The 26756-nt window shown below is 43.0% G+C and overlaps 1 protein-coding gene across 2 annotated transcripts; it reads right to left on the reverse strand.

Moving 5' to 3' along the window:
• Positions 1-5936: 5936 nt before the first annotated feature.
• Positions 5937-24194, reverse strand: TP53INP1 (tumor protein p53 inducible nuclear protein 1). 2 transcript variants are annotated; one of them, XM_039216507.1, is made up of 5 exons: positions 24009-24194; positions 15684-15943; positions 14779-15136; positions 11892-11929; positions 10732-10815 (listed from the first exon to the last, which is right to left on the reverse strand). In XM_039216507.1, exons 2-4 carry the CDS (start codon positions 15793-15795, stop codon positions 11908-11910), a joined length of 492 nt encoding a protein of 163 aa, XP_039072438.1. In that variant the 5' UTR covers positions 15796-15943; positions 24009-24194; the 3' UTR covers positions 10732-10815; positions 11892-11907. The 2 variants fall into 2 exon arrangements, with proteins under 2 accessions (XP_039072437.1, XP_039072438.1); XM_039216506.1 differs by lacking the exon at positions 11892-11929 and having other exon boundaries at positions 5937-10815.
• Positions 24195-26756: the final 2562 nt, after the last annotated feature.

Raw genomic sequence — 26756 nt, forward strand, 5'->3', positions numbered from 1 at the left:
ATTATGTGGTATTTGTCTTTCCCTGACTGACTTATTTTGCCTATCATTATACTCTCTAGCTCCATCCACATCATTGTGAATGGCAAGATTTCATCCCTTTTTATGGCTGTGTAATATTCCATCGTATATATACACCACATCTTCTTTATCCATGCATCAGTCCATGGACACTGGGGCTATTTCCATAATTTAGCTATTGTAGATAATGCTACTATAAACACAGGGGTGCATGTATCCCTTCAAATTTGAATTTTTGCATCCTTTGGGTAAATAGTGCAATTGCTGGATGGTAGGGTAGTTCTATTTTTAGCTTTTTGAGGAACCTCCATACTGTTTTCCAGAGTGGATCCAGAGCCCTCCTATAATTCTGATGCTCACTAAAATTTGAGAACTGTTTGGTTAGAGCTTTGCTACTCAAAATGTGGCCCATGCACTCACAGCATGGACATCATTTGGGATCTTATTAGAAATGCAGCATCTCTGGGCGCTTGGGTGGCTCAGCTGGTTAAGCGTCTGACTTTGGCTCAGGTCACCATCTCACAGTTCATGAGTTCGAGCCCTGCATCAGGCTCTGTGCTGAGAGCTCAGAGCCTGGAGCCTGCTTCCAATTCTCTCTCTCTCTCTCTCTCTGTCTCCCTCTCCTCTTTCTCTCTCTGCTTCTCCTTCACTCGTGCTCTCTCTCTCAAAGATAAATAAACATTAAAAAAAAAAAATGCAGACTCTCTGGCCCTACCCTAGACCTACTGGATCAGAATCTGCATTCTTACTAAGGTTGCCCAGATGGTTCACTTGTACATTAAATTTTGATAGCATTGGACTTGGGAGCTTGAAGAGAGTAGAGAAAGGGAAGTGCATAGAGTTGGCCAGTAGCATGCAGGATGGCTGAAGGATGGCATTTGAGCTCGTATACCCTAAGTGTCTCATGGTCCTGATCCTCACAATTGTGTGATTTTTCTCCAGTAACTCTTGGGCAGCTCAAGCATAGGAACAAAGTCCTGGACTGAGGTTGACATGAAGTTGGAGATTGGCAGAGCTGGCACGTCAGAAAGATAAGAGATTCCGTTGAGCATGCAGTCCATGAGAATGGCCAAATGGTGCAGAAAGGTGTCTAGACTGGACGGAGGGATAGTGGCCAAGAGAAAGAGGGTGGCAGCCTGAATATTTCTAGTAACTTGAAGCACGTAAAGTGGGAGAAAGGGCTACATGGAGGTAGTGGTACTGGATTGACGGAGGAAGTATCTGCCCCATGTTCTCTGGGTCACCGGCAGATGGATTTCTTTGTAGCTATAGAATTCACAGCAGCTGTCTCTTTCAAAGCCAGCAATGGAAAGAGAGTCTCTACTGCTTCAAGTCTGTGACCCCTAGCCTCTCTTTCAGCGTTTGCCTGATTAGTCAGTTCCATTGAGGAGAATCTCCTTTGATCTTAAGGTCAACTGATGAAGGCCATGATTACATCCACAAAACCCCTACCTTTGCCGTAGAATGTAACCTAATCTAGGAGCAACACCCCCTTTGTCATATCCTACTGGTGAGAAGTTACAGGTTCAGCCCTCACTGAAGGGGAAGGGGCTGGTTGTAGAAGCTGTAACTTACAGAGGTCGTCTTAGATGGGTGTCCACCATCTAAGACTGTGAGAAACCTGGCTCTCATTTTCTATCACACTTCCACTGTTCAGTCATGGCATACACATAAAATAAGACGGAATTGTTATGTCTCACTGCTCTGTCTGTGAGAAATCGATTTACTAATTAGTGCAGGTTATTTGTGCAGTTTTGTCCCAGCTTTACATACCTGGTCAAAATACCAACTTCCTGTAGCTTAGTTCTCCTCCCGCCCCTTTGTGGTTATGTACTCGTTTCTAACGGTTAGGTTCGATTGCTCTTGCTTCACCTTTGGGGTTCTTCTTCTCCCCCCTACACACCCTGATTGATTTTCACTTTTTATTGGGAGGTGTTGGAAGCATTTCTATGGTTTTAAAAGCCAAAGTTGTGGGGCGCCTGGGTGGCTTAGTCGGTTAAGCGTCCGACTTTTGCTTAGGTCATGATCTCATGGTTCGTGGGTTCGAGCCCCGCGTCGGGCTCTGTGCTGACTGCCGGCTCAGAGCCTGGAGCCTGTTTCAATCTGTGACTCCCTCTCTCTCTGACCCTCCCCTGCTCATGCTGTCTCTCTCTCTCTCCTAGAAATAAATAAAAAACATTAAAAAAAATTTTAAAAGCCGAAGTTGTACAAACGGGGATGGTCAGAGAAATGAGGAACGCCCTCACCCTCACAGACCTGCTCCACCTCCTCCCTTCTGTCCAGCTCTTTTTTACCCATCATCTGTAGGTGACCAGTCTCTTTAGCTTCTGGCTTATTCTGCCAGTATTCTGCACAAACAAGTGGATATGCGTGTATTCTTATGTTCTTTCTTACATGTAGGGCAGCTTACTAAACTCTTTTGCACTTTGCTTTTTTCAATTAAGAGTCTCAGAAATCCAGATCAATCCGTAGAGCTTATCCTCAATTTTTTTTGGATTGATGCGTATAGACGTCCATTGTGTGGATGTGCCATAATATATTGTTTCCTTCTATTTTTAGCACTTAATATTCATTTATTCTTTCTTTCCTTCCTTCCTTCTTTCCTTTCTTTCTTTCTAAGTTAGTTAACATACAGTATAGCCTTGACTTTAGGAGTAGGACCCAGTGTTTCATCTCTTAAATATGACACCCAGTGCTTATCCTGAAAAGTGCCCTCCTTAATGCCCATCACCCATTTAACCCATCTCCCCACCCACTTCCCCTCCACCAACACTGTCTATTCTCTGTATTTAAGAGTCTCTTATGGTTTGCCTCCCTCTCTGTTTTTGTCTTATTTTTCCTTTCTTCCCCCTATATTTATTTATTTGAGTGTCTCAAATTCCACAGATGAGTGAAATCATAGATCTTTCTCTGACTTATTTCGCTTAGCATAATACCCTCTAGTTCCATCCACATTGTTGCAAATGGCAGGATTTCATTCTTTTTCATTGCCAAGTAGTAGTCCATTGTGTGTGTGTGTGTGTGTGTGTGTGTGTGTGTGTGTACGACATCTTCTTAATCCATTCATCAGTTGATGGACATTTGGGCTCTTTCCATACTTTGGCTATGGTTGATAGTGCTGCTATAAACATTAAGGTACATGTGCCCCTTCAAATCAGCATTTTTGTGTTCTTTAGATAAATTCCTTGTAGTACAATTGCTGGGTCATACGGTAGTTCTATTTTTCATTTTTTTGAGGAACCTCCACACTGTTTTCCAGAGTGGCTGCACAAGTTTGCATTCCCACCAGCAGTGCAAAAGGGTTCTCCTTTCTCCACATCCTCTCCAACATCTGTTGTTTCCTGAGTAGCTAAAATTAACTACACATTCTGACCAGTTTTGATTTATAGTTTTGTGGTTTTGATTTATAGTTCTCTGATGAGTGATGTTGAGTATCTTTTCGTGCATCTGTTTGCCATCTGGATGTCTTATTTGGAAAAGTGTCTATTCAGGTTTTTTGCCCATTTCTCCACTAGATTATTTGTTTTTGGGTACTAAGTTTGGTAAGTTCTTTACAGAGTTTTAATACTACCCCTTTATCTGATAGGTCATTTATGAGTATCTTCTCCCATTCCATTGATTGCCTTTTAGTTTTGTTAACTGTTTTTCTGTGCAGAAGCCTTTGATTTGATGAGGTCCCAATAGTTCATTTTTGCTTTCACTTCCTTTGCCTCTGGAGACATGTCAAGTAAGAAGTTGCTGCCTGTTTTGACGATTTCCTGACTCACATTTAGGCCTTTCATCCATTTTGTATTTTTGTGTATGGTGTAAGAAAGTGGTCCGGTTTTATTCTTCCGCATGCTGCTGTCCAGTTCTCCCAGCACCATTTGCTAATGATAATTTTTTCCATCGGATACACTTTCCTGCTTTGTTGAAGATAGTTGGCCATGTACTTGTGGGTCCATTTTGGGGTTCTCTATTCTATTCCATTGATCTATGTGTCTGTTTTGGTGGCAATACTACACTGTCCTGATGATTACAGCTTTATAATACAGGTTAGAGTCCGGGACTGTGATGCCTCTAGCTTTGGTTTTCTTTTTCAACATTACTTTGGCTACTGGGGGTCCTTTGCGTTTCCATACAAATTTTAGGATTGTTTGTTCTAGCTCTGTGAAGAATACTAGTGTTGATAGGGTTTGTGATGAATGTGTAGATTGGTTTGGGAGGTACTGACATTTTAACAATATTTTTTCTTCCAATCCATGAGCATGGAATGTTTTTCCATTTCTTTGTGTCTTCTTCAATTTCTTTCATAAGCTTTCTAGTTGTCAGTATACAGACCTTTTACATCTTTAGTTAGGTTTATTCCTAGATGTTTTATAGTGTTTGGTGTGCCATAATATTTTCAATCATTCTCCCCTGTATAAGAATTTAGGTGGCTTTCAATATATTGTATATACAGATAACGATGCAATGAATAACCTTCTGGTTAGTACAAAGGAGCTAGATAACTTTTTTATTTTTTAATGTTTATTTATTTACTTTGAGACAAAGAGATACAGAAAGGGAGGAGCAGAGGCAGAGTGAGGAGAGAGAGAATCCCAAGCAGGCTCTGCACTGTTGGCACAGAGTGGGACTCAGTGCTCAATCTTACAATCATGGCCTGAGCTGAAATCAAGAGTGAGATGCTTAACCGACTGAACCACCCAGGCACCCCAGGAGCTAGATGATCTTAAGGCACATGTTAAACTGAAACTTTGACATGCCCATCCCCACAAAACACCTTCACTTGAGTTGCCTTTCAGTTTCCATGCAGTCGCTGCCCTTGAGATGCGACGAAGCTGCTAGATATCAGCCACTCCTTCACCTTGTTAGTAGGCCTGGTAAACACTTCTCAGCAATGACCACTCATCTGCCAATCCAGGGTAGGGCCTTTTATTTCAAGATGCTCTTTCCATATTTGGGGTGACCCCTCTCCATGTCCATTCCCAATCTTAACACATCAGCCCAGAGTTCCAGGAACTGATAAAAATTTGTCTTGAAATAGGCTAGTTCTAGAATGAAGAGCTTCCCCAAGGATTCATTGACATGGGAGATATTCTTTGGGCTCTCTGAATGTTTACTGGTCTAATTAAGCTAGAGCTCCACAGTAAGTGCATTAATGGACATCAGAAATGTTCATATTACCTTAAAATGTTTATATAAGATTGTGGCTGTATTTATCTGGGAAAGAGTATTGAGAATTTGCCAACCTGGCTTTAGAAAGACTAAGAACCAGTGTATCAAATTCTGTATTTGGGGACACCTGGGTGGCTCAGTTGGTTAAGTATTGGACTTCAGCTCAGGTCATGATCTCACAGTTTCTGGGTTTGAGCCTCATGTAGGGCTCTGTGCTCACAACTTGGATCCTGGAGCCTGCTTTGGATTCTGTGTGTGTGTGTCTCTCTCTCTGCCCCTCCCCTGCTCATGCTCTCTCTCTCTCAAAATAAATAAACTTTTTAAAATTATTTTTTTTTATGTTTTATTTATTTCTAGGAGAGAGAGAGACAGCGTGAGCAGGGGAGGGTCAGAGAGAGAGGGAGTCACAGATTGAAACAGGCTCCAGGCTCTGAGCCGGCAGTCAGCACAGAGCCCGACGCGGGGCTCGAACCCATGAACCGCGAGATCATGACCTAAGCAAAAGTCGGACGCTTAACCAACTAAGCCACCCAGGCGCCCCTCTTTTTCTTTTTTTTTTTAAACATAGATCGGTCGGAAGGAAAAAGTATCATTCTCAAATTCATGTTTACTTAATGTTCATGCATCTCAGGTGAAATATTTACAGTACATAGTAAACATACCTCTGGGCAAGTAAAACTAAACATCAAGTAATTTAATTCAGTTGTATCTAGTTTGAAGGCTGATGACCATAAAGATAAAATAAGAGAATCTGACGAATGTGAAGTTAAAGAACATTTTATTTACTGACAAATTAAAAACCTTAACTCCAAGTAGTGCAAAATGCACCACTGAACCCAATTACAAAGAACTGGTGTTAATACACAATGTTTAAGCAATGCTACACTTATTTTTGGCAAAGTGCTGTATTGTTTAGTCTGTGTATAAAACTGACCATCTATGAACCATTCAGTATAAAAATTTCTATAAAAACAGAAAAAAATTTAGATAGTGGCTCAAGAAAACAAGCTGCCATTTATGCATAGATGATGTACAGTATGTAATCTAACCAAATGTCCCTTTTGAGTTTTCAAGTTGAGAAAAATTTGTGTTCAATACATGGAGAAGGCACATAGTACAATCTACAATACTCTTCAGTCTCTATAACTGATGCCCTGTCCTTGAAAAGCAAATGTGTTCACAATTTTACTTGAGACAAAAACCCAAGCCACTTAAAAAAAAAAAAATAGTAACACACAATTATTGATTAAAGTTCCAAACCTCTGGAGGAAAACACAACCAAAAAGCAAGCAAAACCACTCATACACATCAAACTTAGATACACACACATCTAACTCCCCAAGTACTGATTTGGTTTTTAGAAGTCCATCTAGAAAACAAATACTAAAACTTCAGGCAAATACAGAGCAAAATGGGGCATTTAATAATTATACAATTAAAAAAATATATTGTAAGGAAAATTCTAAATGATAACAAAATATCCACTTAAGCTGCCTTCCTCTGACTACTAACCACTCCTCCCCCCACAAAGGATACTGTTGCAAATAGAAAAAGATCTCTTCATCCGTAGGCTTTCCAGTCCCTCTTTCTCCATCTCAAACCATTGTAATTGGTATCATATTTCAAGTGACATTGGTACACGGCCAAGGCTGACACCACTGTATTAGGTTGGTTTTCTAAATAAAGCATTTCATATAAAAATTTCAGCATTCAAATAAGTAGATAAGGATGCCATTTATAATCCATGAACACGGCTGATGACAGCGAAGCCATCCATGAGAACAGCCCAACTTCTAGAAGAATTTAGCCAGCATGAATGGGCCTTATAAAATGAAGACAGTTTTAAGGTAACATTACAAACATATGTTAGTATCTCCAGTACAAGGAGCTGTCTATTAACTGATTCTAAAAACAAAGATACTTGGAAACTCTTAAACTTTCTCCACTAATCTATTTAAACTTAGATGCCTATCTTCTAGCTGGAGTCCTTCATTTTTTTGTTTGTTTCCAAGTGAAAGCAAATCAGAATAAGAAAGATACACTTTTTTGTTCTTTTTTTCTGAAGAGTATAGAAAGACCATATATTTCCTTGAGGACGATGAGGAATAGCAAAGACACTCAGATTCAATGAAGATGTAAAGATAACAAACCAGTGTACTCTACAGATGTGAGAAGGAAAAACAACAGGCCCTCTCAAGTTTTAAGCAAACTGCGTTCTCACTAGAATCAAAGTACTGATAAAACAGAGAAGGTATGTAAACAGGAACAGTCTGCATGGGAACTGGAAGAATGTACAGGAAATTAATGTAGAAAAAGCGCACAGGAGGAGAAAGTAAAAAATCCAGTCGCTGTGAACCTTGCTGTACAAAATCCCCCCACCTGCCCAGCCATGTAAAGGCACTGCCACAGAAGATAAATAATGCGGGGCTAATCTTCAACTCACAGTGCAATACATAATTAGTGGAGAAAGAAAAAGTAATAAACATAGAATATACATTATAAAATGCTTTATTAACAGAAACACAAACTTTGAGAAACACGGTGCATCATAGAAACTGAGGGGCTCACTCACCCATGAAGCATTTCTTGTGCACCGCATATTTCAGACTCTTTCCAGGTAACATCCTATATGTTATCATTGTAGAAACAGAGCACTAAATTCATAGGGGCCTTATTTCTCACTGCTTGAGTTTTTAAGAAATATGCACTGAAGCACACTGTAAACCACTACTATTTACAAGAGCAAAAATAATAATTCACTTATATAATAAATTGCATTATGGCCACGTTTCAAAGAATACTTAACCGGTCAAAATCATCCTTGCAGTACATGTGGGAGGTGCTAACAAACCTCTAATGACCAAGAACTTCAAATGAATTACAGAATCACTTTCTTCCAATCTAACCACTTTCTTCCAATGTGCCAATGTTGGGCAGAAACCTTCAATACTGATACAGAAACCACAGTATGATAGGGCAGATGGCATGATAATCCTAAAAAACACATCCCTAGGACCGAAAGTATTTGTTTTCCAGGTGTAAGCCATAAAAAACTAGGTCCAGAGAAGGCAAACAAAAAGTCAGTAACCGACAGAGATGTAGATGTATTTCAGGTATTCGGAAATTTGAAAAAAATAATATTAAAAAAAAAGACCTTTGCTCTTTTATACACAAATCTGTTCACGCTGCCAAACAAATTCTCATGGCTGAACTACTGTAGCTTGTGAGGTACTAACAACTTGCATGTAATATATGAAAAAAGAGACCCCCGTGTATTCAGAGGCTTACATCCAGGAAACATTTAGCTGGTCTATTTTCAAGTTACCAACATATGGCCCCAGAGACAGACATGGTGTAAAACATACACACCTTCAAGAAAACTCTACCTCACATCTCGACTCTCTCGTAAACACAAATAGTAACAAAATAACTTCTAGCTCAATTTGACAAAACTTTACAGACTTGGCCCCTAAGTAGAAATCAAATAAATAAAGGGGTAGTTGAAATGGAAAGGGAATAAGGAGAGCAGGGGATCTAGACTCTTGTCCTAAAGAGACATTCCTGGCACTTCATCACAGCCAGCGGAAGAACCACCTCCCACCGCCATCTGACGATGCCATGTGACCTCTTCCGCCTCCAGACTTCCCAGCCCTGGTCAGGAAAGAGCATAGCTCCTCACCTGAAAAGTCTCCCGTAGTTCCCTGCATCCAGCTGCTACAGGGCTATTGGAAAATATAATACTTCACATAACTATATGCTTTTTCCCTTGAAAACCTTGGATAGACACGTATTTACTTAATTAGGGTTGCAGAGGCGTCGGAAAAAGAAGCTGTTTGATTACAAAGGTGATACTACTGTCTGTCAGTAGAATGTGCTTTGGATTGTCCATGTTTAGTTTAGTCTGAGAGGAAACTGGTGAATGTGGATGGCTCAGCAAAACCCATCACAACTGCTAAAACGATAAAGTGACTGGCTAGAGGTAAAGAAATAGATTTTCTCTGTGTTAACTGGCCTCCATGTGAATCGAACCCTGAACCCTGGCCTCATTAGCACCAACACTATGAAGAACAGCTGTGGCAGGAGAAGTGTGTGGGCCCCACCCCCACCATCAGATTCAGTAGAGAGGCCCCTGGAATTTCACACAAGGTTCAGTTCTGGACGGCCCACTTCAATCAGTACATGGTCCTCACAACAACCGCGAGGGAGGTAAATATTACTTCTCCCCTATTGGTGGAGGAAAGAGAGGCCAAAGTGGTTAAAGATTCTGCCTGAAGCCTGAGTTAGGAAAAAAAAAAAAAGAGAGAGAGAGAGAGACAGAGAGAGAACTCAAGGAAGCCAACCATCACTCTTCATCTAGATGCTATGACAAGCTGTCACCAGGAATTCCTCCTCAGCCTCGCTTGCCACTCGGCAGGGCAGGCTCCACGCCAGAAGCTCCGTCACTGTATCAGAAATACAAAGCCTACCTCTTTGCCCTTGGACAATTATAAATAAGAAGTCACTAAAGTGCCTGGACAAGTACTTCTGAATTTACAGCTGACGCGAGGTGCCAAGTGGGCAGAGCCGGCAGGAAAGAATCCAAACAAGTCAAATAGTGGGTTAGGTGGAGACATACATTTTCCCGAACACAGTTTCACAGATCTGACGGACTCCCTCTACGTGTGACAGTGCTTCTGTCCCGCGATCCTTGTAATGTCTCTGTACCACTTCACACAGTCACATCGGAATTACTGAAAGCACTGTTTACTAACACTCAATGTACCTGAATTCCAAAATGAACTGTATGGCTAGTCTGGAAAAAAACAAAACAAAACAAAACAAAACCTGTACACACAGAAATATATCAAGTTTTCTTCCAAGAGAAAGTTCAGCCATAATTCCATTATATCCATGGCAACTATCACCTGTTAATGCTCATGTTAGTGTGTAAAAATGTATTCGTTATATACAGAAAAGATTATCAAGTACTGGTCAATAAAGTGTATGGCTGACCCTGAGAATAAATTTTTGCTTACTCAAAATATTGATTAATACAAAATAAAATGACGTTGAAAGATGCCTATTCTCGTACTTGGGAAGAAATGTCTTTAGAATGCTAACTCATACACCTTAATAGATTTAAAGACATCCCAAAACACCCAAACACTGTAATTGTATTGATATGTTTCGGAAAATATTCTGAAAATTTTACAAAACAGTAAATGTTAAAAGCAAGGCATTATGTGATACACAGCATGTAAATCTGGTCTTCAAGATAGTGTCTAAACACATTGATAAAACTATGTGATTGGTCATCAGTTGGCTGTAAAGAAACAGCATCTTCACTGTCCGTACACACACCCCCACACACATCTGTACAAACCAATAGAAACCAATCAACCTTGAAATTCTTAGTAATTATACTGACGTGGGCAGGGCTGATGGACGGCCCAGCCACTGTGCTTGACTTGCCTAGAGTGGCAGTCCCTGGTAAGATTTTGGCGACGAAGGCTATTTCTGTTTAAAGACTGTCTCTCACTATGTTCTTTTATCCACTGGGAAGGGCGAAAGCTCTTGGGTTGTTCCAGAAAAGCCGTATGAGCAGCAAGAGCTGTAACATAGCAATGAATGTGTTGCCCCATTTCATCTTGAGCTTCCACTCTGAAACAGAAAAACACGGGGATGCACTGAATAGCAGAGTATGTTATTCAGGAACTTGAAAAAGCTACTTAATGATTCAGTTTTCCACACTGATTTGTTTGTGCTTGAAAGACATCTTACTGTCTGATGGCTGGCAGACAAGTTTATATTTTGTGACTGCAATGAATGATAATGATAGAAAGGAGAAGCCACCTTTTCACAGAAACAGGCCATATATTCCACAGGGGAGGAATTCAGTAGACTGTATTTTTTAAAAAAGTGCTTTACATTTGGAGTGAATTTCAATTATGCAGCAAACACATAAGCTTTTCTGTGAGGGAAACTAACATTTATTGAATATCTGTATTTGCAAACATAATGCTTTTAATTCTTGCCATAATCTTAAAAAGTATTTTCATTCTCAAATTTTACTGGTCAGGAAGCTGGGGCTCGGCGATGTTAAGGTCACAATTATTATTTCATACAGCCAGGGTTCGAATACAGGTCTTAACTCCAAACACTGTTACGAAGCAGGCTGACCCTGGTGTACTAGTCTAAGTGCACCTCCACACACATTTTCCGCCTCTAAGTAACTGTCCCAGGAAACGAACTGCAGGTCTCTATGTGATAGAAATATACATAAGAAAACTCAACATTCTTATAGATAAAAAACTATCTGCTTATTAAAAATTAATATCACAACAGGGCACAGTTTGGAATGGCATTTACATAGAAATGTTACAAAGACCTGTGGAGAACACATCTTAAGATCTGGCTACAAACCACAGGATCATTATCTTATATATTAAAATCTAATCCACTAGGATAGATGTAAACTATATTAACACATAACACGAAGAGTTTTAAGATTATTTTTCATATCAAGGGCAGTTATAAATTGTGCCTATAATTATCAGAGGAAAACACTTATTTTTTTAAGATTAAAAAAATAGAACTAAAGGGGGTCACATTAAGAAACTAATAGAAAGAAGTTAATATAAAGATAGCAGTTTTTAAAAGGTGGGCATTCTGAGTCCTTAGCCTTCCTGCTCAGACTGATAACACATATCACACAGTCTCAAAGGGAATATACTTACTCTGTGCCAGTGAGTCTTATAAGCAGCTTTTCCTGGCCCTACAAATGTTAAATGGTGAACTATTAAATCACTAGTAAGATTTAAAATGCTATTTAATTTTACTGTCAGGATATGGTGCATTTTCTGTATTAAAACTGGTTTACTATGGGTCATTAAAGGCACATGTATTACTTGAGATTATGATAGCACATAAACCTTCATAAACAATACTTATAAAGGTCAAAATGCAATAAAACGTACACTCTGAAACCCATCTATTGTAATTATGAAGCACCTTACTCTTACAAGCTTTATGCAATGTCCCCAAGGACAGACAGGATGGAAGCAATCTAACTTCTGAAAGACATGATTTATTTCCTGCTCAGAAAATATAGATATTTTCCTACATAGCTATCCTAATGTTGGTAACACCTAATCCATCTTGAATTTAGTGGGCTTTGTAAATAAGAATTTGAAATCCAGAAATAAAGATGTTAAAAAGATTTAGTTATTATAAAACTAAGATAATTTGCAGTACTTTCCTATGTTCAGAAGGAATTCATATGAAGTTAAGGGTGTTCTTTTGATCCTATATTATATATGGCAAAGTATGTATTTGTTTAACTTTCCTAAATTTTTCCTAGATGTTATACCAAGACATATAACAAGATATAAAAACAAACAAGACATAAACAATGAACACAATGACTGCATCAAAACCGCAGACACACAACTAGATGCAGCGCATGGTCTAGGAATGGATGCCTATCTGGACAAACTAGGTGAAATATTCTGGGCTCTGGTGCAGAAAACACGGTATGGTTTGGGTAGTAGATGAAATGAAATTTTACTCGGGGGAAAAAAAAAGGTGGAGACCATTGCCTAAAGAAGCAGATTACCCAAGTATATACAACTGGATCCCATTTAGGGTAAAGTGGGAAGACAGAGAAAAACATCTGGAAGGATACACTCTAGGGGTGTTAACAGTATTCATCTCTAGGTAGTAAAAGTGTCTGTTTAAAAATTTTTAATTTTTACATATTTGTACTGTCTAATTTTCTGCAATGCACATGTACTGTTTCTGTAATAATGTTATTTCCAAAGTGCTATATATACATTCACACATGCTTTAAACACTGAGAAGTAAATATACAAATGCTAGTAAGTTTACAGTGACTATTAATCATGGCAAACTCTTGAGTGGAATTCCACAGAGGTGAGATCAGAATCAGGTGGGAAGGATTTCTAAGAATTGAAGAAATTAATTTGAATAGACTATATGGCAATTTAATCAATACCATGTCTAAAAAATTTTATTTTAAATTTTTGTTGAAATGCCCGAGACACGGATTTCTTGATAAACTTACAGCATTGAACAAAGTGCCAGTTAAAGTAACATTTCCCATCAAAGATCTTACCCAGTATAAAGCCTGGGTAACTATATAAGCAAATTATTTTTCAATTTGGTAAAGGATATGTTTATCCTCATAGAAGATGACAAGATCATCTGCAATATTAAGACTTGTGAGTGCAGCAAAGTTAAATTAATGAGCTGCCTGGGTTTTGTTTATATCTGGCAAACAGGAAATAGTAGAAGATATATACAATGATCCAGTTAGTCAAGTTAGAGCCTGGACAATCTAAAAACAGGCCCTTTGGATTGCAGGACTAACTTCAGGAACATTCTGAACTGCTCCAAAGATTCCAATTCACCTGTAGCCTTGTCAGGTATTTAGGGAATTAAGTCAGTGCCAACATCATCAAAACATTCCCACTAACATGGGAATGTTAGGTACATCCCACTAACATGCATCATGATTAGCCAGACTGTGAGCTGATTAACAAGGCCGTGGGCTTTATTTTAGCAGGTGGAAGCAATCTGGAAATTCATGTTTGCTGGATAGAGGTCACAGAATTTCTGTAAGTTTGTTTGGGAACCTATCAATCTTTACTGACCAGGTCCGCTCTCCCTGAACCTTTCCAGGCCCTCAACCCATCTGCCATTCAAACAGAGGCTTTCAGACCCCTTGGCAACTCCACATAACAAGAAAATATCTTTTGGGTATGAAGTCTTTCCTCTGGAAGACGGAAAACAACTCATGCTTGAGATGTGCCAGGTTTTCGAGGTTAAGTGCCATTTGATGCCACCCAGCTAAGACCACTTGGACAAAAATAAGAGTTTTATTTTAAAATATACTATTCTTGTTGAGTTTGATATATCAAATAACTCAGTGTATAAAGTGCCAGAGTTATATTCTAAGACACTTAGCAGAAATGGCAGCCTTTTCTTTCAGGTCACCAGCAGAGTGCTATAAATGCAACAGTTCTGTATTATATAATGGGGCTGTGTTCTAATGAATGTTTTTGAAAATGTAAAATGAACACATTATTTTAATACCATTCACTACCTTGTGCACTATGCACCTGCCTTCATAAATCTCTAACATTACTCTGCATCTTCTAAAAAATTAGCTTTGAGTTGTAGTAGAAACAAACAAAATGCATGCCAAACAGACTGCCTGTGGACAGAATAAAATACAGTTGACCCCTGAACAATTCAGGGGTTAGGGACGCCAACCCCTGTGCAGTTCAAAATCCGTGTATAACTTTGGACTCCCCCAAAACTTAACTGCTAATAGCCTACTGCTGACTGGGAAGCTTCCCAATAATATAACAGCCAATTAACACATATTTTGCATGTTATATGTATTATCTACTGTGTGTTTACAATAAAGTAAGCCAGAGAAAAGAAAATGTTAAGAAAACCATAAGGAACAGAAAATACATTTATGGTACTGTACCGTGTTCATAAAACAAACAAACAAACACACACAACAACTCTGTGTATACATAGACCCATGCAGTTCAAACCCACGTTGTTGAAGGGTCGGCTGCACTTACAACGTACCTGGGGCTACTTGGGTTATGAAAGTCATCAGTCCCACAGCTGGCCTCACCGACAGCTGGGCAGGAGTTATGCACAGCATAGACAGACATGCTGGGATGTTCGATGAGAAGGTTTTCCATAGGGCTGGTTTCCACCTTGATAGTGGTTAATCCACCTGCAGTAAAACACGGGGGAGGGGTGATAAACCAGCTCTCCTCCATGGGACAGGACTCAAATTGGAGGAAGCAGGAATCGCTTGGATCAGCCAAGCACTCAAGAGATGCAGGTAAACAGGAAAAGACTGAAGGGTGCTCAGTAGGGGACTCTTCACTGAGGTCTTCTTCTTCGTCTTCTGCTGCTGAGAAACCAGTGCAAGTGTCTGCATCACAGTCCACAGACGTTGGTGAAGTCCCATGGGAGGACGGGTATCACAATGATATCAGATTGAGAGCACAGAAAAAGAAGAGATGATACTGTTAGCTGATGTTCACACTTCTCCTTTCATTTGTGTTAGACACAAAACCATTTACATTCACTCAATGATTATAAAGTAATTTCCAAGCACCTAGTGCACGTGTATGTGTGGCATATCATTGCATCAGATGCATGACAGTGGCTTTGCAGGAGAGGGTTTTTCTATCCTACTGAGTAAACAAGATGAGCAATGTGGGTTACAAGGATTTCCTATTAAAGTGCATCTGATCTGAGCAGGGTAGGAGAGTTGCAAAACTGGAAGATCTGACGTCAGTCAATTTCACTGACTGATTATCTGGCACAGGATGTTTCCTGCAATTATTTTAGACAAATTCTTGCTTATTTACTCTTAAGGCTTCAAAATCTTTAGAGTTACTGGTTTACTTATGCAGAAACTGAGATGCAAGAATGTCCATTTTTGCTGTGATGATTAACAGCTGAGAATACCTTACCTATGAAGTCAACAAGAATCCATTCATCATCTTCTTTCTCACTAAATTCTGGTTCTTGGTTGGAAGAAGTATTGACTTCACCCACAAACATTTTATTCAGTCTCTGGAACATTGTTAAGGCAAGATGGAGACTTTGGCAGGATGTCTTTATAGCTGAGATTTCAAAACACTGTTTTCAGTCAGCCTGATGGCACGACAGGAGATTAAAGTGCACGAGGTGCTTATTCAACTTAGGTGAGAAGCAAGAAGAATCATTATCCCTAGAATAAAATGGGAAAAGAAGGTTATTTCAAATCAGCATATATTTATATGTGTGTGTAGTTTTAAAAGCGTGCACCCCCCCCACACCCCTTTAGAAGAAAGCTCATGCCTTAGTCTACAGCTACAGCTGTTCCCTTCCTGCAGTCATCAAATACAAGAAATGTAGTACCTTTCATCTATAAGCCATTATGAATGAGTACTCAATGCAACCTATGAACATCTGACATGTGAAATGAAAGGGAAGGAGTTGGCTCTTTTCACATCTGTGCTTTTATGAGGGATAAATCTGAATTATGTATTTCAAGCTGAAATACTCCTTTTCTGTAAGAAGAGCAAAAACTAGTTACTAATTGTCTTGTTATATGATAGTTAACTGCCCTGAGCTGCCAAAGGAAGGCTGCAGCCGGACGGGATGTCCGCCATGTGTCCCTGGCTCCTCTTCTCTTCTGTTCTTCTATGGGGCTGCAAGTAGACCCAATGCCGTTTAAAATCAGTAGGTACAGCACGACTGACCTTCGAAACAATTTCTACAGCTGGCGCAGGGAAATGTGTGCCATAGGAAACAGAGGATGACAGAAACTACAACTGGGAACCATTCACCGTGTAAACCAAGCAGGAAGGTGTTGTAGTCGGTGTGCTGGGTTCAAGTGCCCTGCCTGCTGCTTACACTCTGCGTGAGTTAGAAGGGCACACTACTTCAGCTGGCAACAGTTCTACCTCATACAGTTCTGGTGGGTTCTAAATGAGGAACTGCAGCCTTGTCTGATCTTATTCCAGAATTCCAGTTTATATATCCATGTCTCCCTCATTATTTGACAGGCATCTCATCCCTAACACATACCAAAGAGAACTTTTTTTTTTTTAATTTTTCTTTTTTTTTTTAAATGTTTTATTTATTTCTAGGAGAGTGAGAGAGATAGACAGCGTGAGCAGGGGAGGGTCAGAGAGAGAGGGAGATACAGACTCTGAAATAGGCTCCAGGCTCTGAGCCGGCAGTCAGCACAGAGCCCGACGCGGGGCTCGAACCCACGAACCGCGAGACCATGACCTAAGCGCAAGTCGGACGCTTAACCGACTAAGCCACCCAGGCGCCCCCCAAAGAGAACTTTTAATTATTTCCCCACAATCCTACATACTCTGTCCTTCTTCCCCTCCTCAGCAAGGAGAAGCAGCAGCACCCAGCAGTTGCCCTTGACTCCTTCTGCCCAGCCCCTCAGCCAAACGCCTGCCAAGTCCTGTTGGCTCCACCTGCACACATGCCTCAAATCTGCCCACTTTTTGCCACCACTTTTATCCTAGTTGAAACCAATCTGATGTCCTTTTGGACTTTGCCAATCACCGCCTCCTAGATGGTCTCCCTCACCCCACTCTTGTGAAATGAGATAATGCAGGCAACCTACTTAGCAAGGCACTTGGCACAAAGTTCTCAGTCAGTGTCAACTATTGTTCTACAAATATTTACTGAGTACCTATTATGGATCAGGCAGAGTGCTAAGCACAGGGAAGACAGGCAACATGATGAATGTCATGGAAAAAGTACTGAGTGTTCCTCAGGTCTACACAGGTAGAGGTCAAGAAGGATTCCTGCAGTAAATTACTTTGATCTGGAGCGGCTGAGAAGATCAAGAACAGAGGAAAGGGGAGAAGGAACACTGGAAACCTGCAGATGAGTGAGAATGTGGCACCTTGTGTATGGTTCAAGATCCAGATCGATAGTTGTGAGAACAGTCTAGAGGTGCTAAGCAGGAACCAGATCCTGTAGGATCATGTGAACCAGAAGTTAAGGGGAGCAAAAAGTCAAGGATGACCCAGGTTTATGGCTTGGCCAACTGGGGAGATGGCGGGACCATTTAGTGGAAGAGGCATACTACAGGCGGTGCAGACTGGGCATCTTGGACATGCTGACTTTGGAATCCGCGAGTCATAAACCTGGAGATGTCTAGTAGGCTGCTGGATATAGGGCTCTGGACTTCAAGGGCATGGTCTCGGCTGCGGGCATTGATTTAGGAGATGTCAACAAAAGGGAGTGACGGAAACCATGAGTAGATGAGACCGTCCAGGGATAGTGAAAAGCACCTCGCTACCTGATATTCTTTCTCACCAGCTTCAGCCTTGAATCTGTAACTTCAGACTCTTGATACTTCACTTTCTTTTTTTTAAAATTTATTTTGAGAGAGACAAAGAGAGAGAGAGCACATGCCACAAGCATGTGTACGCACATGAGTGGGGGAGGGGCAGAGGCAGAGGGAGAGAGAGAGAATCGTAAGGAGGCTCCACTCTCAGTGGGGAGCCTGATGCGGGGCTTGATCTCACGACTGTGAGATCATGACCTGAGCCAAAATCAAGAGTCAGATGCTCAACCGAAGGAGCCTCCCAGGCACCACGACCCTTCACTTTCAAACAATCGCTATTTTTAGCTGTATGACCCTTCACTTTCAAACAATTGCTATTTTTAGCTGTACGTGTAGTTATAATCTGTAGTTGATGAGATTCTTGGTTGAATTCTTTCTGTGCAAATCGGTCTGCTACAACTATTCGGCACGCTGCTACGAATGTGTGGGACCACAAATGTGTATTCAAATAAATGACAGTTGAGCACTTTTGTGGTCACAATCCATCATCATCAGCCATTAATTATTAAAAGAGAGTAAACAGGAAATGTTACTTGCATAACCAGTCTTCCTGAAAGCCTTCTGGAAAGCCGCAGGGCCAAACCACGAAGGCTGGAGCTCTAGTACAGAATTCAAATTCAGCTTTATGTTCCATGTAAAAGAAGTCAGAAGAAAACAGGCTTGTGTAGTTCGCTGGACCTACCACTGCAGTGTCACAATTCTACCCCAGAAGATAAGCTACCACAAGTTCTGATGTAAATAAAGGTTTCGAGCATGAAAGAGAGGCGGGGAAAAAAAGATACTGAAAAAAATCCACCCTCCCCCCTTCTCTTAAATTACGAAGGCATACACTGGCCCCAAGTACAATTCTGTGTCTGCTGAAACGGTTGAGAGAATCATCCCAATTCTCTAGAGCACAGGGCTGGCCGCGGGCCCTGCATCAGCTGGGAAAGGAGAGCCGCTGGGCAGGAAGCAGAGCGCTTCACAAGAAACCCCTTCCTCATCCCAAACGTGTCTCCCCGCTGCGATGCTACATCAGGGTAATTACACAGGGCCCCGGCCAGTTAGGCAGCAGCTGGAAGGCAGAAGCCGATGCCGGGGCCACCAGGGCTGGGTAGCCAGCTGCAGGCTCCTGACTCCAAACCCACGCGATGGCAGCCAGCTTCCGCCTGGCACGCATACAATTCTGCCACAGGAAAGGTGTCTCGGGGGAACTTTCCACAGGGCAGTACAAGTCAATCTTCTTTGGGTTTCCTGAAGTCAGAGGCTGCCTTGAGATATCCCGTTTCCTGCAAGGATGACCATCTGTGGGGGGGGGCAGAGGATTTGGGAGCCCAGCCAGGCAAGGGAAGGGCTCGTTCTCATCCGTCCTGAGTCAGAGCTGGTATTTACATGACACACCTTCTGAGGCCCCGTGGGCAGGAGGACAGAGTAGTCTTGGGGAAGGAGTGCTGGCCTGGGCCCCCGCAGGAGAGGGTTCTGGCTCTACCACTACCACAGGTGGCTCAGACTAAACAATTTAGCCCTCTTGAGCCTCAGTCTACCACTGTAAACACGGATCACTGTCTTCACAGACCTCCAGCACAATGAAGCAGTGGCGCTGGGCTAACATTGCAAAGCTCCTTTACCCTGCTTTCTGTAGGGGTCACAAAGGCGCTGCTGGAGACACCCCAACATGCTAGAGCTGTTCAGTGAGCAGCCACAAGCCACCTGGATGAATGAGCACTTGAATTAGGACCTGTATGACCAAAAAACTGAATTTTAAATTTTATCTAATTTTAACTTATATAAAATTCAAATTTGGAAGTTGACAATTGAGCCAGTTTTCGGAGAGCTTTCAAGTATGTTCAGTAACAATTACGCATTTCCAATGAAAATTTTACATGTGAATTAAGATGTGATATAGGTGTAAAATACATACCAGAGTATATTTTACAGACTTAGTATCCCCTCAAAAAGAATGTAACTATCTCAAAAAAATTTATATTAATTATATGTTGAAGTAATAACTAATTTTAGATATACCAGGATACATAAAATATAGTAAGAAAATTAATTTTACTTATTTTTTCTTTTTTAAAAATGTTAATGTTTATTTATTTTTGAGAGGGGGGAGAGGGAGAAGAGAGAGAGGCAGAGAGAGAGAGAGCCTGCGTGCCCATGAGCATGAGCAGGGGAGGGGCAGAGAGAGAGGGAGACACAGAATCTGAAGCAGGCTCCAGGCTCTGAGCTGTCAGCATAGAGCCTGATGCGGGGCTCGAACTCACAAGCTGTGAGATCATGACCATGTTGCTTAACCAAATGAGACACCCAGGCGCTCCTTCTTTTTCTCTTTTAATGTGGCTACTACAAAATTTAAACAGGAGTGCCTGGGTGGTTCAGCTGGTTAAGCAGCCAACTCTTGTTTTTTGGCTCAGGTCATGATCTCATGATTCATGAAACTGAGCCCCACACAGGGCTCTGCACGGATAGCATGGAGCCTGCTTGGAATTCTCTCTCTCCTGTCTCTCTGCCCCTCCACTCCCCCTAAATAAATAAATAAATCGTAAAAAAAAACCTTAAACATACACATAACTCACATCACACATTATATAGGACAATGCAGTTCTAGGAAAATTCCTCCCGAATCTTGGTAGCCTATTCTCCTGATTACCCAGGGACTGTCCCTATCCAGCCACTGCTATTCTTCACCTTGGCTCCTGCCCAGGAACGGAAGCTCATGATGGGCCTTGGTTCTATGTGAAGCTGTAAGTCTAGGCAGAACTTCAGACTTCACTCCTCATTACATGTCACAGGCTTTTACTTATTTATTTTTTTATTTAATTTTTAAAAGGTAAACGCCCAACATGGGGCTCAAACTCATCCTGAGATCCAGTCGAATGCTCTACGGGACTGAGCCAGCCACGCGCCCCTGTTGTGGACTTGTTGGTATTTATAACTCTAGGGCAATGATGAAACTAAAACGAAAATTCTAGAGAAAGCAGGTGTTCTAAGAAGGCAAACTGCCAAATAAGATGCTGGAATTTCGCGAAGAGGTAGGAGCAAAGAAGCCTGCTAGGGTAGCGCTGCTATTTGGGGGCACCAACCTCAGCCAATCTACCAGGGCAGTTTCACCCCACTGGAGAAACGAAACAAAGTATCTGGGCACCAGCATTTTAAGAAGGCGACTTTGTCTCTGTCCTGGCTCAAAACACCTCCCTCCCTCCCTCAAAAAAAAAAAAAAAAAAAAAAAGTCTTTTTCATTATTAAATGAACAAAACTGCATTATAGAAAGTATAGAAAATAAAATAATTACTCCACTGCCTTGCTACAATCACTGTTAGTGTACTATGCATTTCCTTCTAGCTCTTTCACCTACACAAGTTTCTTTTTATCATAAAGTCTAGCGAAGGCACAATGCTGTTTCCTGCTTTGTTACTTAACATCTTATCATTAATGTTTTTCATACTATTACATGAATTAGAAATGCTCAATGGGCAGAGAAAGGTGGCTTAATACCTTTAAGTTTAATACTTAAGGGGAGGAGCATTCTAGTTTGAGAACTCAGAAAAGGCACTGCAAGTTTAGGAAGAGCTTGTTAGTATAATTTATCTTCTTATTTTTGAGACAGGCCAGCAACCAACATGCAGCAGGGTGGCTCTCGGAGTTACCCTGCTGTGTTTGAAATCTTGGCTTTGCTACTTGCAACCTGTGTGAATGGAAGATATTTAGTAACCTTTTTTGGTTACTTTTTGGTTACTTTTGAGTAACCTTTTTTGGTGTCTCAGTTTTTTCGTCTCTAAAATGGGGATAATAGTGTCAATGTGAGGATTAAAGGTGTATCCCTTGGAATAGAGCCTGACACATTGCAAGGCAGCCAGTAAATATGAACTCAGAATATGAAACATAATTTGGAATACTTAAGTCCACTTAAGCCATTTAGCATCTTTGGGTCAGAATGCTTTTATCTGCCAAATGTTTTATAAGAACTACAATGCTATAATCTACTGAGTACTTGTTGTATATGACAGTGAGTTGAGGTACTTGTCAAGTTTTACTAATAAGGAAACTAGGCTCAGAAATTAGGCTCAGAAATTAAGTAACGTGCTTGGAAGTGAAGGAGCTGGTCAGGTGTGGAGCCAGCAGGAGAGCGTAAGTCGGTGTGGTTCCAAGCGTCTTGCTTTTCCCTGCACATCATTTTGCTCTCAGGCTCCTTCTAGCCTCAACTCCGGTTCTATGAACTTCAGAGAACAGTGCTTTTCAGTTGATTTTGGCTGCCAGTAGGCGGCTCCAAAAACAACATTTTTAAATTAAAAAAAAAAAAAAATCCCAAACCACAACTTTGATGATCTAACTTCGAACTATGTGTACAGTTGTGGCTTCTTGACAGTTTCGAAATATCAGGTGGTTGAACTAATACATCACTGAAAAGCAGCCTCCAAATTATTTTTTGTTTATATCCCATCGTCCTTATTTTAGAAAAATAAAGACACTTGTTTGAGTAATTTAAGATTGATTTTAAACTGCAGAAAAACCAAGCCAGGAAAGCTGCCTTTGCTTGCTCCACTTCTACTCAGCCTATTCAACTGGTCACAGGGAGCTTTTTCTCTCAGGGACCCACCACTGTCTGCCCTGAAGGCTGAATGACAGTGGACAAAGACAGCAATAAGCGGTAACTCCTAGCCTCTTAACCTTAAATTTTGAAAGAAGGACCATTCCAAGAGAAAGAGGAGGAAACAATTGAGTGCGAGAGCAAGCATTCACAGAAAAGAACAAAAGATACGATGAAAACACAAAAGAGACCTTGGTCATATAAATTAATGAGGTCTCGGTTTCTGGTAGGGATGGGCTCTTAAAAGTTATGCTGCCCGTTGAGAATTATAGTGGCTGTGACTTAAAAATCAAAAGCTTCCCAGAGATTTTTCACATCTGCGATGAAAAATGTATTTCAATTACTACGGAAATGATTTCAGGACTTTGGGGTACCTCATTAATACTGTTCAATGACCCTGTGGGTCACTTTCTCCTCCCCTTTTCCAAAACTACTCTGCATCCAGAAAACGCTGTTTTAGCAACAAACACCCAAGTTCCTGCAAGTTAGAGATGGAAAGAGGCTCTTCCTTAACCCACCCTAATTTGGAATTAGCATAGAAGGTGATGAAAGGAGGTAACTGGGAAATAAATACAAAACAAGCAACGCCCACATATAAATTCATCTGCAACTTGGAAAGAGGAGACACCACTTCCTTTTGATTGGCTGTGAGGCCTCGAGTAAAATAACTTAATCTCTCTGGGCCTCGGGTTTCCTATCCGCTAGATAATAAAGCCTACTTCGGAGCGGCTCGGCGAGGAGCAACGAGATGAGGCACGCAAAGCCCTCCGCGAAGCATCTGGCACAGAGGGAGGGCCCAATCGGCGTCCGAGATCAGAGTAGGATTTTCCTCCCGACGGGCGAGCACAGTGCCCGTCCACAGGTGCAACCTCACACAGCGATGCTTAAGACCGGGCAGGGCCAGGGGCAGGCGGCGGACAGGCGGTCACCTGGGACACTTAGGCGCTGGTCGCCGAGCAGGAAAGGGGGGTTCCCGGCGCCGCAGGGCCCTCGGGGCTACGGGGAGCGAGGCGGTGCCGCGAGGGCCGCCAGGCCTGGGGAGCGGGACGCCGAGGTCGCTCCTCCCGCAGCCCCCGACGCCAGTCCAACGGCCGAGCGGAGGAGGAGGAGGAGGAGGAGGAGGAGTGAGAAGAGGAGGAGGTCCCGCCGCGGCCAAGAAAACAGGCCACGCTCGCGGGAGGAGACAGAAACTGAACACCCACCCGCCGCCCAGAGCCCGGCTCGTCCGCCTCCGCCCGCACCCCGGGGCCGCGGGCCGGCCGCCGCCAGGGGAAGAGGCGGGAGGCGCGGAGGGCGCCCGGCCCCAGGCCGGCGGGCCGGCGGGAGCGAGCGGCCGGGGGCGCCGGCCCCGCCCGCACTTACGTGGGCCCGGCCGGCAGCGGGGACACACGGCGAGGGCAGCGGGCGCGTCGCTCGGCGGGCACCGGCGCGCAGGGGCGCGGGGCTCTGCTGAGGTAGCTGCGGCTCCCCGGCCGGCGGGCGCGGGGCGCGGGGCAGGTCCGGCGGGCGCGGTGCGGAGCCGCTGGCCGCCTGCCGCCCGTCTCGCTCCTTTTGTTGTTGTGCAGCGCTCGGAACAGCTGATCGGCCGCTGCGCCCGCCCGTCGGGCCCGCCCGCCCGGCCGCCCCGCCCCGGGGCCGCGCCAGGCCCGATCCCACCAATCCGCGGCGCGGGGGGCCCGGGGCCGCCCTGCGAGAGGTTGTCACTAACGCACGTGACCTGGCGCCCAGCCGGGCGACGCTCTCAAGTTAGAAACAAGCCCGGGCAACAAAAGCCGAGGGGCAAGAAGAGGGGCGAGCGGAAGGGAGGGCGAGAAGGGTGTCGGGGGGCGGGGGGTGGGTGCCGGCACTGGGGCGACCGGGAGGGGAGGCGAGGCGGGTCTGGGGGCGATCAGAAAGGGGTAAGGAACGGTGGGAGGAAGAGCCCCGACCCCAGTGGCCCCGTTTGCCCCAGTAAGGGGTCCAGGGGCCAAGGATTTGAGGGGCACAGAGGGACACAGAGCAATTTTTGCTGTGAGCAGGAAAAAAGAAAAGCGTTGAGAGTGATGGAGGCCAGAGACCCCAAGAGGCCTGTTCAGGCCAATATAGGGGTAAAGCCTTAGACATGGCTCTGTAAAGGCAGGTGGCCTTCTTGGGAAGGAAATTCTGGCTCCAGGTACAGGGGATGCCGGCCCACTTAACTTCCTTTTTGAGCCAGGCCCCAGGGCCCTGTGGTGACTGACACTGGGAGCAGACTGAACTTGCCTGCAGGCTCAGGATTCAGCCAACAGGCAGGCAGGCAAAGCAGAAGAGGCCATCAGACCAGACCTGAAAGCAGTGAGGTCAGTGGTCTGGCCGGCTTCTGCTCCAGCGGACCTGAAGAACCCTGGGGGAAGAAGAGTGTGGAGAGCTGCTTCTCCCCGTGGCTCTGCATCCAAGCTTCCACTTGATCCAGGGAAGTTCTGACCTCTGTCTTACTGTTTACATACCTGCATACCTTCGGCATTCAGGCATTCACGCAGGGCCCTACCTGCTCACCGGTGTATTTATTTATAGTGAGAAGAAAATGAGAGAGTGGGCTGGAACATGCTTTCCAAACCAAAGCTCTGTATGCAGATAGATGGATTAACTGTGTCTGGCGGAGACAAGGAAGTCATGTTGATGTATCACCCCGCCCCCCTCCCCCCCCCCTTCCTGTTTGGACTAAGATGCAATTCTCTGACCTAGGGTGAAATTTATAGCAACTGCTCAGGTGTATATCATACAGTGTCTGAAAGACTCTCACCATTCTCTCACATGAATCCTCAGGTCAACCGATTTCCAACAATACTGGTTTAAAAAAATTTTTTTAAACATTTATTCATTTTTTGAGAGACAAAGAGTGGGTTGGGGAGGGACAGAGAGAGGGGGAGACACTGAGCCTGATATGGGGATGGAACTCGGGAAACATGAGATCATGACCTGAGCTGAAGTCAGATGCTTAACTAACAGCCACCTTGGCGCCCCAACAATATTGGTTTCAAAGGATGTAAATCAAAGTTCAGAGGATTGTCTGATACCCAGAAATAATAGTGAAAATATGGTGGTCATTTGACCTTTTCTCAGGAGGTAGACTGAGGCTGTAACTTGGATTGGATAATCTCATGGAATCAAGTAGGTTTTAGATTTTAGGTTTTGGCAAATCAGGCTCACCCCAATATTTTCTCTCAAATATCATTGCTACCTTTGGAGCTCCATAATCTCTTGCTACTTCTTAGGAATCCATGAAGAGACCATCCTCCCATTCAGAACAAAGTCATGATAATTCTAAAGGTCTAATTTGTAATTTGAGACCTACCTTGTCCAATTTGGTAAGGTTTATCACTGTTAAAGGCAAAATGTGAAAGCATACAATACTTTGTTATGACAGAGAAAACAATGTGAGGTAAATGGTGCTTCCAAAGAGAGTCACAACAATATTTCTTTCATGATGAAGTGGAGACTGTTTTTCTTCCCCTTGAATGTGGGCTGGCCCTGTGACATCCTTGACCAATAGAAAGTGGCAGAGATAATGTCTAGGATGTCTAAGACCAGATATTAAGCAAGCCTGACAACCTCTGCTTTGCACTCTGGGGAAAGCCAGCTACCACAAAAGAAGAGAACACCATGTTGTGAGGAAGCCCAAGCTAGTGATGTGGAGAAGCCACATGGAAAGAGAGACATGCCTGGCCAGCCCCTAGATGTTTAGCTCATTGCACCTGAGATACGAGACATGGGGTGAGACAGCCCTCTAGGTAGTTACAACTCCATCAGACACTGCATGGAACAGTGATGAGCCGTCCTCACTGAGCCCTGTCAAACTGCAGAATCACGAACAAATAGATGATTACTGTTTTAAGGCGCTAAATGTTGGTATGGTTTTGTAAGCAGCAACAGATAACCCAAACCCAAAGCTAAGCAAGAGAAAGGCCCATGGCAGACAGATCAACCTTCTCTAAACTGCACAAAGTGGAATTTGGGGGATAAAAAAACTTCTTATCTTATCTCAGGGGTCATTTGCTTTCTGTTTACTCTCACTGATTTGTAATCTCCCCACCTGGTGCTTGTTTGTCCCACTAGTGTACCAGGGGGGTGTGAGAAGGGGTGTGGGAGACG

The sequence above is a fragment of the Hyaena hyaena genome, unplaced genomic scaffold, assembly GCF_003009895.1.
Source record: "Hyaena hyaena isolate Hyena2069 unplaced genomic scaffold, ASM300989v1 scaffold_635, whole genome shotgun sequence".
Classification (NCBI taxonomy): domain Eukaryota; kingdom Metazoa; phylum Chordata; class Mammalia; order Carnivora; family Hyaenidae; genus Hyaena; species Hyaena hyaena.

Excerpts from the sequence above, each read along its gene's own strand:
- TP53INP1 (XM_039216506.1), bottom strand. The coding sequence starts at position 15,795 with ATGTTCCAGAGACTGAATAAAATGTTTGTGGGTGAAGTCAATACTTCT. Across the intron at positions 15,137-15,683 it reads GATTCTTGTTGACTTCATAG|ACACTTGCACTGGTTTCTCA; the intron begins GTAAGGTATTCT and ends ACTGTGATGCAG. Across the intron at positions 10,816-14,778 it reads CATAACCCAAGTAGCCCCAG|AGTGGAAGCTCAAGATGAAA; the intron begins GTACGTTGTAAG and ends TTTCTGTTTCAG.